At 42.5% G+C, this 11037-nt stretch overlaps 1 protein-coding gene across 1 annotated transcript in view; it reads left to right on the forward strand.

Annotated features, from left to right (window-relative positions):
• Positions 1 to 11037, forward strand: part of LOC138740666 (connector enhancer of kinase suppressor of ras 2) — a 763661-nt gene that overhangs the window by 412533 nt on the left and 340091 nt on the right. The window contains exon 9 of the mRNA XM_069893653.1: positions 3648 to 3794. Coding sequence (XP_069749754.1) covers positions 3648 to 3794 — 147 coding nt within the window. The remainder of the gene's footprint in view (positions 1 to 3647; positions 3795 to 11037) is intronic.

An 11037-nucleotide genomic window follows, 5' to 3' on the forward strand; every position in this document is an offset into this window, starting at 1 on the left:
TAGGTGCTCTCTGATTAGTAGGGGATTGCTTATGGTGGTATGTGAGTGGAAAGAAAAAGTTTGAAAACCATAATCATATCTAATTGTCTCGTTATGTGCAGGGTTTCATAACTCCAAAGGAAATGGGCCAATGACAATTTCTTTCAAGCAAAATATTTCAGTAACAATTGGGTCTACAGCAGTGATTCTCAACCTTCTCTTCCCACTCACATACCACCTTAAGCAATCCCTTACTAATCACAGAGCACTTATAGATAGAGATTGCTTAAGGTGGAATATGAGTTTTGGGGAGGAGTTTGAAAACCACTATAAAGTTTAATTCCCAGCAGTATTTGAATTCAACACCCACTGCTGAAGCCTATGGGCATATCTATTTGAAGGAAATATTTATTCCACATCTGGCAAGCAAAATACTCTTCCATGGTCTTCTCAGTGCCATGTCTATTTTGCTGTGCATGAGAAAGATCTTGTTTATCCCTAATTAGTGCTTAAATATATATATTTTCCAACATAAAGATGGAGGCTGCTCAGAATCTGAAATTATTGTCTGCTTGGCAGTATCACCAGTAAGAACCTTTAAAGAATAGTTGAGGTGTCTGAAAGTCGTTTTTAAAAAGTGTATTTATTATCTTTGCAAAATAGTGATTTGCAATTCATAACCAAATCAATTACTTAAATTGAAATGAAAATCCATTAAAATGTTCTCATGTGGCCAAGTTTGTGTGGTTATATTACTAGGCTACCTTTCTCAATGCAGTGAAAAGTGCAGTAACTTATTACATTTCAAAACTATTCTGATTACGGGTATGTTATAATATCTAATAGACGTTGGTGGGTACATGGATAGGAAGGGGTTAGAGGGATGTAGGACTAGCTCAGATAGGCAACTTAGTTGGCATGGACAAGTTGGACTGAAGGGGCAGTTTCCATGGTGTGCACCTCTATGACCCAATGACAAAAGCAGGGTGTTGTGGCAGTGGATGGAACCAAATGTAAAATAAAAGCAGAAAATACTGGAAATATTCAGCATATCCAGTCCTTATTAGGTCAGTTATAATGAATTATCATTGCCCTGAAGGTAAAGTCAGTTTCTCTCCCCACAATTGCAGCCTGACCCGCTGTGTCTCAGTTGCATTCTTTGATTTTGTTTTGGATCACTAGCATCTGTGATTCTTTGCTTTTGAGGAAACAAATGCATCCTCAGATACATTTTCCTTGGATATTTTTTAATATAAAGAAAGGGTAATGATTCTGTGTGGATAAACCTTCATCGTAGAAATGCCAACATGACAGTAATATGGGCTGCACAGATAGCATAATGCTTAGTCCTCACCAGTCTCTAAGGAGTTTGTACATTCTCCAGGTGCTCTGGTTTCCTCCCACCCTTCATAGCTCAGTTGGGCAGCACGAGGTCATGCGGTGATAGGAGCTGATACCATGCTGTATGTCTACATTTAAATTTTAATTCTCCCTTCTGCAAAAGCTTCATCTGACTGAGTCCTTAAATTCAATTTCAAAACATCTTTGGCTCACCACATCCCTCTCCTCTTTGAAGTCAGTGCTTAAAATAAACCATTAAGGATTCCAAGATCCAGATACCTCAAGGATAGATGTCGTTGCATTGATAGAAAACAGAATCAAAATCTACCTTTGTCTAGAGAACAAGGGTTGAGCAATAACAAAAAAGATAGTCTGTGACAAGTATCTAAAATTGAATACAATCAAAATATAACCAGATGTGGCAGAGTGTCTCCCATTTATTGAAGAAATCAATATCAGTCACTACCTCAAGAAGGCAGCCAATGTCAAGCTCAGATTCCTATCATCCTGTCTGCCCTCTCTTCTTGCAGCAACCTTCAGGCAGGAGAAACAAGCCAGCACTTCGAGCTTCAAGAGCAATTTTTGCTTTCAACAGCTATCAGAGTCTTGAACTCGTGTCCATGATATTCCCCAGCAGGAACAGCTCTAGGTCCTGCGGAAAATCCACCCCTGTGATTTTTCTCAAAATATTCCCTAGATCTACTCAAACGGGTCTCCCCTTAGTGCATAGCCAGGTTGAATGTACAAAGGTTCCCATCTCTAAAACACAATTCTGAGCTTTCTGATTTTACCTTGTATAATTTTTGTGGCATAAGGTACAGGTGGTGCAAGAAATTGTACTGCACTTGCCTTCATCTAACATTTATGACTGCTGTCATGCTATCCCGACATGTCGGACGAGCACCGACCGTTCAGTCTGCACTATTGAAACAACACTTTTTTTGCACTAACTCCAACTGTGAATATTTATTTATTTATCCTTTAATATTGGCACTTTCTCTGTGTTGGCACCATTGTGGTAGTTTATATTGTGGTGGCCTGCAATTGCGGAGATTGGGCTGGCACATTACGCGGCAGCAGATGGGGACAGAGATCACTAAAGTGACTCCCAGGACAATGAACTGGCAGGGGTAGAAGCTGGGGCAGCATCAGACCAACAGCCCAAAATGGCATTGACCAAGCTGCCCAGCTAACTCAGCAGAAACGGGCTGGGGAAGAAGGGCATTCATACGCATGGGTGTTCCCGCCTGCTATTGTTATTCATGTGGCTGACTTAGTCAATCAGCAAAAATGGCGGGAACTTGAACAGTATAAAAGCAGCCTTTCTAGCCATAGTAAAGATGTGAGCGTAACCTGCCACACTCTGTGTGTGTGTGTGTGTGTGTTTCTTTGTAGCGGTCGGCTACAATATTATTACAGTGATATTGTTACCTGTGTGGCTGCAGCAAATTCAAGTTTTATTGTCATGTGCACCAAGATGCAGTGAAAGTTCAAGCAGACCAGTGGGTATCTTAGACACAGTTCCACAAGTTAAACACAGAACAAAAGTGGAGAGTTACAGAGCAAAGTTGTTTGGTACAGACCAAAGGCAATGCAATCTTACGAATTTGGGGTTCATTCACGAGTCTGATAATGATGGGAAAGAAATTGTGCTTGCATCTGGTGGCACGTAATCTCATATATGAATATTCTTTCTGACAGAAAGAAGCGAGCGTGGCCAGAGGGGAATGACTTTTTTTATGACTGAGAGGAAGGGATCTGTATGATGGCCTGAGCAACATAAACAACCTTCTGCAGTTTCTTGCAGTAATCTCAACACCATTGATGGGAACACAGAGTAAGCTCTGGCCCTCCTCCTTAAGTCTATAATTTGCATTTTGGTCTTGCTGACACTGAAGGAGAGTTTGTTCTCCTGGCCAAGCCACAAGTCTCTCAAGTTTTTCTTCTGTAATCTGCCTCATTGTTGTTAGAGTTAGTAAGAATTTTGGTGCATAAGTACCTTGTATATGACAATAAACTCTTATTAAATGGAGAGTGCAATCAACATGCAGCATACAAAGTGCAATCAGAATTAGTCAAATGCAAAATACAATCAATATTCAGGTCAAATACAGAGAGTGCAGGGAGAAGTTGAAAAAAAAATGTTGAAAGAGCAACCATATGGGATCTGCTGTCTCATGGTCAGAAACAACAAACAATTATTCTTCTGCAGCAGTGGACACAGCACATTTGTCGGCTTCAAATTTCTTCAATATCTCCTAAGTTTCAAAATCCTTAGTTTGGAAAAAGATGTACTTATCTTTCTCTCTCCTGTCTCTTAATCACAGGTGGGATGGCAGTTGAAGAACCTTGTCAATGCCCTCAGAGAAGATCCCAGTGGGGTCATACTGACTTTGAAAAAACGACCACAGAATACACTCACCTCTGCCCCTGCGCTGCTGAAGAACGTGAGGTGGAAACCCTTAGCATTACAGGTAGGCAGCATCCTCCTGAAATACATTCTTATGCCATCAGATCTGACAGTGTAACAGCTTGACTGATGTGTCCAATAAAAATATTGACTAGTTCAGGTTTAACACAGATGGGCAAATAACTTATGTAGAACATATGGTAACTAATTACAAAGCTTGCACTGTGAATTCTATTTTTAGACAAGATTTTTTAACTCATTTTAAATTAAAAATTTAAATTAAATTTTAATTTTTAAAATGTTTTAAAATTTAGTCATACAGCATGGCAACAGGCCAATTTGGCTCAAGATTCTGTGCCACCCAATTTACACCCCATTAACCAACACCCCCGCTACCTTTTTGAATGGTGGGAGGAAATTGGAGCCCCCTCCCCTGAGAAAACACACGCAGACACTGGGAGAACGTACAAACTCCTTTCAGACAGCACAGGATTGAAACCCCTGTGCGGGCCTGATCATTGGGCACTAACTGCTACGCCAACTGTGCCACAGATCAATGGTAATATTTATTTTCCAGTCATGTAACAATTTACTTTTGCAATCTTTTCATGAATCACAAGGTCATAACATTGTTTCCTGGCTGCCTTCGTTTTGAATGAGTGCAGTTGACACTGAACAATGTTTTAAGCCCTGTTTTGACCTTCTTGGCTATTTAACCCAGCTGTTCAATACAGCCATATGAATCAGAACAGAGGAAATTCAGGCTATTCGGCCCCTCTTGCTGATGCTCCCAAAATATTTTTGCACGGCCAGAAAGATGATAAGTTCATGGGTTCGTTAAGTGAACAAAGGTAGGCTGGAGGTACACATCAGGCCAGGTTGCATCCCTGGAGAAAAATGGTCAGTCAGAGTTTTGGGTCAGGGCCCTTTATTGAAACTCTTAGTCTGTCTTAAAATCATGTTTGCGTGTGCTGCTCAGAAACTCCATGACGCTGCCTTCAGAGCAGATGACAAGGTAGCCTTAGCTATTGCAAGAGCAAAGCTAAGGCCATCAGGGAAGCAAAGTGTGCGCATGCCCAGCGATTTCATAATCACTTCCTGAACAGTAAGGACAAGCAGCACGTGTAAGAGTACACAAGATATCACCAACCACAAAACTACGCTATCTGCATGTGCTTGTGATGCTTCCCTCACAGATGCACTGAACAACTTCTACATGTGTTTCGAGGTGAAAAACGACATGGCGGCAAAGAAGTCCATCTCTCCTCTAAATGATCAGGTGCTGTGTCTTGCGTTGGCTGATGTGAAAAGAGAGCTAGGCAAAGTCAACCAACCAAAACCTGCTGGACCAGATAACATTCCTGGCAGGGTACTCAGGGGATGTGCGCCTCAGCTAGCAGATGTTCTCACCGATATCTTTAACATCTCCCTGAGAAGCACCATGGTACCAACGTGCTTGAAAGCCGTCACCATTGTTCCCGTTCCAAAGAAGTCATTTGTGTCCTGCCTCAATGACTACTGCCCTGTCGCACTCACGTCCATAGTCATGAAATGCTTTGAGAGGCTCATCATGGGGCACATCACTGGACCCCCTGCAGTTGGCATATAGATCCAACCGTGCTATGGACAATGCCATAATCACCAACCTCCATCTAGCCCTCACCCACCTGGAAAACAAGGACTCGTATGTTCAAATGCTGTTTATTGCCTTCAGTCAGCATTCAACATGATCATACCTCAGTGCCTGATAAGGAAGTTGAGCCTGCTGGGTCTAAACACCACCCTCTACAAATAGGTTCTTGAATTGCTGTTGGGGAGACCTCAAGTAGTCTAGATCAGTACCGGCATTTCCAAGACCATCACACTGAGCTTGCCACCCTCCCCACCCCCAGGGCTACATGCTTAGTTCACAGCTGTTTATTTTGTTGACGCACGACTATGCAGCTAAACACAACTCGAACCACATCATCAAGTTCGTTGACAACATGACTGTGGTGGGCCTGATCAGTAAGAATGAGGAGTCAGTGTACAGAGATGAGGGGAAATCACTAATGGACTGGAGCAGAGCCAAGAACCTTAAATGAACATTAATATAACAAAAGAAATGGTTGTCGATTTCAGGAGGCTCCGGAGGGATCATGCTCTGCTGACCATTGACGGCTCCACAGTTGAGGTTGTCAAGAGTATCAAGTTCCTTGAAATGGACTTGATGGAGAATCTCATCTTGTCCCTTAACACCAGCTCCATAGCCTAGAAAGCCCACCAGCACTTCTACTTCCTGTGAAGGCTGGGGAAAGTTCATCTCCCACTCTCTATCCTCACTACATTCTACAGAGGATGTATCAAGAGCATCCTATGCAACTGAATCACTGCCTGGTTTGGAAGCTGTATCACCCTGCAGAGGATAGTGAAGTCAGCAGAAAAGATCACTGGGGGCTCTCTTCCTACCATGAAGGACATCTACTACACTTGATGCAGGCAAAAGGCAACAAACACACACCTCTCTACCTTCTGCCATCTGGTAGGAGGTACCATAGCACTTGGGTCCTTATGTCCAGATTGGGCAACAGTTTTTTTTTCCCCAAGCCAAAAGGCTCCTAAATTCTCAGAACATATGTGGATAGGGTACCATGGACTTTTACTGTATACATCTTAATATTTTATTATTTCATTGTGTTTAGCTTCTATTCTAACATATATTTATGTAAATATACTCCATGGTCCTAGAGAAACGCTATCTCGTCTTTACCATGTGAGCGTGGTATGAACGATAAATAAAGGTGACTTAACGTGACTATAGCCAAGTTCAATTCCATTACAATCTATAAATTTGCTGATGTTGACCAAATAATGGGAAACAATGAGTCAGAATAAAGGATAGAGATTTAGAATCTGGTTGTGTGGTGCCAGAATAGTAATCTTGCTCTCAACATCTGTAAGACCAAGGTGCCTATTGTTATCTTGATGCCAATGGACTATGCAGCTTTCTTCATTGACAGGATGGTGGTGGAGAGGGTTAGTACCTTCAACTTCCTGGGAGTCCACCTTTTGGATGACTTCTCCTAGAGTCCTCATATCGAGGCAACCATGAAAGAGGCACACCAACTCCTCTATTTTCTAAGAAGTCTGAAAATATTTGGCATGTCTTCTAATAATCAATCAGAAATCTGCAGGTCAACTGTGGAAAGTTTTCTGATTGGTTCCATCGTTCGCTGGTTTGGAAATTTGAGTGCCCAGGAATGCTGATGGCTGCAGAAAATGGCAAATCTATCCAGGTCCATTATGAGTAATGACCTCTCATCCATTGAAAACATCGATGAGAGACACTTCCTCAAGAGGGCATCCAACATCATAAAGAACCTCCAACACCCTGGCCACAACCTCTTCTCATTGTGACCTTCATGCAGAAGGTACAGAAGATTGAAGTCTAGCTCCTTTCAGTTTAAAAACCGTTCTTAACCAACAGCGATCAGGCTCTTAAACCTCCATGTGTTAGTCTCACCATAAACTACTCCAAGACCACAAAAAGATCAGTTTGTACTCTTAAAATATTGTTTTTATTCTTGCACTAACCTATTTATATTGATATCCTTTCATTTTTATTATATTTTTTTCTGTCTTGGCATATAGTGGTAATTTAATGTTTGCTGTTGTAATTGGTGTATCTATCTGCAGTAAGTAAGGATTTCAGTATGTCTTGCCTTGTACTTATGTAGGTGACGATAAACTCTCACCTCATCACATCATCCCAATTACAGAGAGAAATCAATTATTGAGGGCAACATAAATTTACTATTTTGGGGTTAATTCAGGAGTTTGATAACAACAAGAAAGAAACTCCTTGGAAGTGGATGTACGTGATTTCATGCTTATGATTTTTTTTCTGATGGGTGGGGTTTAAGAGAGTCTCGCCACAGTAGGATGAGTGCTTCCATACGTTGGTTCATTTTCCAAAAGCAGCAAGAGTTGTCCAGTCGACGGAGGAGAGTGAGTTTGTGTGCTTCCCTAAGCCACATTCTGCAGTTTCTCATGGTCTGGGGACATGTGGATTTGCCACTTTAAAGGCTAATTAACAAAACTGAGACTTGTTAAAACAACTACAGGGTCAGTGGCAGCATAGACAATAAATCGGCTTGAGGATGGAGAGCTGAAAATGGTTGTTTTTTTTAATTTTGGAGCAGAACCGATATTGATTGGTTTTCCCCATTAGTATTGGGATCACAGCATTTCATTTGAAATATATTAATGCCTCAGATATGAGTTATACAGGGTAAAATTACTCAAAACTGCAATTCAAATAAAACTTGGAAATGTGGTAAATAATGCAGAGGCTAATGAAAGAATGGCAGATTACTACAGTCACAGCGTCTGCAGGCTTTAAATAGCAGATTAAATTTAGAACAGATGAGTGTGAAGTGATGAACAATGTATGGTCAATGCCACCGGCCTGAAGTGTACAGGAGCACCAGGATTCACGTGGAAATGTGTGTAAATCTTTGGAAGTGGTCGGAGATGTTGAGAGAATGATTAATAAAACATGTGGGATAATCAGCTTTACTCAGAGAGGCCAGAATAGAAGAGCAGAGAAAGCAGAGTCCACCTTTATAAAAGACTGGTTAGACCACAACTGGAGTTCTGCTTCCAGTTCAGGCCACTGTCTGCTGGGGAGCATGTGAAGGTCCCAAGGAGGAATTTTGAGAATGATTTTAGCCATGAGAGGTTTCAGGGCAGTGTTAAATTAAAAGATCTTAGATTGCTTTCCAAGGAGCAAAGGAGTTTGATGAGAGATTAAAAGTTAAACATCGGTGATGCACAAAACATCAATCGCCTTTTACAGCCTGGGAATGCTATATGACCCACTGAGTTCCTCCAGTATTTTTCTGTATTGCATTGGTAAGAAATTTGGTGGAGTTCTGGGGAAAAAAAAATCAGATCAGCTAATTTTAGATAGATGTCTTGATGAAGAGCTCCGACCAACAACGTTGACCATTCTTTTCTGCTGAGTTCCTCCAGCAGATTGTGTCCCACTCCAGATTCCAACATCCATAACCTCTTATTTACCTTAAATTTAGATAAAGGTTGTTCCAATGAGCGGACAAGCTACGCACCAAAACCTGTTCGAAAGGTACTTGAGTGAGTTGTCAAACGATGGGAAATGAGCAAAGGAATGGAATTGATTAGTTTGCACCTGTAGTCATGGTCATGATGGGTGGAACTGCCTCCATGGTGGGAAATTGAGCAAGAAATTAGCTGGCTGGTTCAGGAGCATCAGATCTGGAGGACACCACTAGAATGGTAATGACATAGTGCCTGCATATAATATTACACAGCTTCGTGGGTCGAGCCTGAAGAGACACAGGTTAGAGAGGATTAGTCTTGTTTTGGCAAGGGAAAAGAGAAAGAGGCATATGAAGAAGACCATTCAGGGATCACAAGAGCTGAGATTTCGTTTATTTGAAATGATTGGATGCTTTCTTGAACTTAAACATCACATCTCTTCCACCATGCTCCAAACAGCCATGCAATCCTGTTCAATTCCCAATAGCGCAGCATTATTCCACGTCTCAATATCACACACTTTGAAGGCCACTTGCCAGACACCTATATAAAAAAAAGTGGCCTGACTAGGAAATGGTGTCAGCAGTGAGTTCAAGAAACTGAAGCTTAATATCCTAACACTGTATAAGCATGCCGTTGTGTAATGAAGAATCTGAACTCTTTGCCTTCCTCAGACTTCTCAAGATGCACAGTCTTGAGGCTGTTACAAAGGTTTGGCTTATTTTTCTCCATTTTGATTACTCAAGGAATGGAGATTACTCTTTTTAAGATGACCTTAGGCACTTTCAGGTGCTCCAGGGAAGATCATGCACCGGCAGTCGCGGCTGCGGGAGTGCAGCTGGCACGTTCAGGTGGCCGCGGAGAGGACACGTTTCTTTTTGTCACTTGAACGTGCCAGCTGATGGATAGCCATCTACCAGCGATAGCTGGCTCCTCGGGACTGTGACCTAGTCCCGCCCATGCTGCCTTGACGTCATTTACAGCGCGTCAAGGCATGACTGCAAACAACTCAGGCATGACTCCTGCCCACCTGGCTCCCTCTGCCAGTCTCTCCCCCCTCGCCCTCCCGACTCATACTGCCGGTGTCTCCGACTCATGCTGCCGGTCTCCCGCCTGCCCAACTTGCGCTGCCAGTCTCTCCCCCCTTGCCCGCCTGACTTGCGCTGCCGGTGCTGTGCGTTTTTTAAAAAAAAACACAGAAACCCAGAATCGATGGCTGACGATGTCATCAGCCTGCCCCTGGCAGCCCAGCTGCTTTCAGCTGCCATGGGGGATACTCCAAGCAGGATATTGCACCTACTTCTCCAGTAAGTAGACCTCCTAGCCAGGGAATCCAGTTTCAGATGGCCACCTGATATCCACACAGGAATACAATGTGCAGCTTTACAGTTGGGTATTGTAGCCATCTGAAAGTGCCTTTTGAGAACAGCCTTGAACCATTCACTCTGTCCTGAAAAATCTCCCAATGTTGAGATTAATATGCTTGCTGCAGGTTTGGGGCATGCAATGTGGCCTGTCCATCAGACCTGGCTAACCTTTGATGGTGGGGATATTAGATAGGGAAAGGTTGCTGGGAATCAGATTCACCTATTCATGGATTTGGAAGATTTTGTAAGCACAGCTATCTGAGTATAGGTATCTTTATGGGGACTGTGAATCATTTGACATTCGTAGTGTCATGCAGCATAGGACAGCTTCTGAGGCCTACCTAGTCCATTGCCAACCACTGACATTCTGGGTGAATCCCAATTGCCTCAATCTAGGCCAAATCCCTCAAAGCCCTTCCCATCTATAAATCTGTCTAAATGTCTTCTGAATGTTTAAACCTTTTTTAAAATTTAGACATATAGTGCGGTAACAGACCATTCTGGCCCATGATGTCATGATGCCCAAATACACCAACTAACCTATATATTTGGAGGGTGGGAGGAAACCTATGCAGAAAACTTGCAAACTCCTTACGGACAACGCCGGATTCAAACTTGGGTTGCTGATGGTGTAATAATGATGCACTAACCATTTCACTAACCATGCCGCCATTCTTACTCTGTCCGCTTCCACAGCTCTTTGGCAGCTTATGCCATATTCAACCAACCTCTGAGTGAAAAAAATTGCATCTCAGGTTCCTTCTAAATCTTAGCAACCTCATCACCACCTTAAACCTTAAACCTAGGCCCAGTAATTCATCTACCCTGGGATGAGCATCCATTTTATTGCAGCAGCATTAGTTGCTGCCATTGTTATGGGCA

This window comes from Narcine bancroftii, chromosome 8 (assembly GCF_036971445.1).
Source record: "Narcine bancroftii isolate sNarBan1 chromosome 8, sNarBan1.hap1, whole genome shotgun sequence".
Taxonomy (NCBI): Eukaryota; Metazoa; Chordata; class Chondrichthyes; order Torpediniformes; family Narcinidae; genus Narcine; species Narcine bancroftii.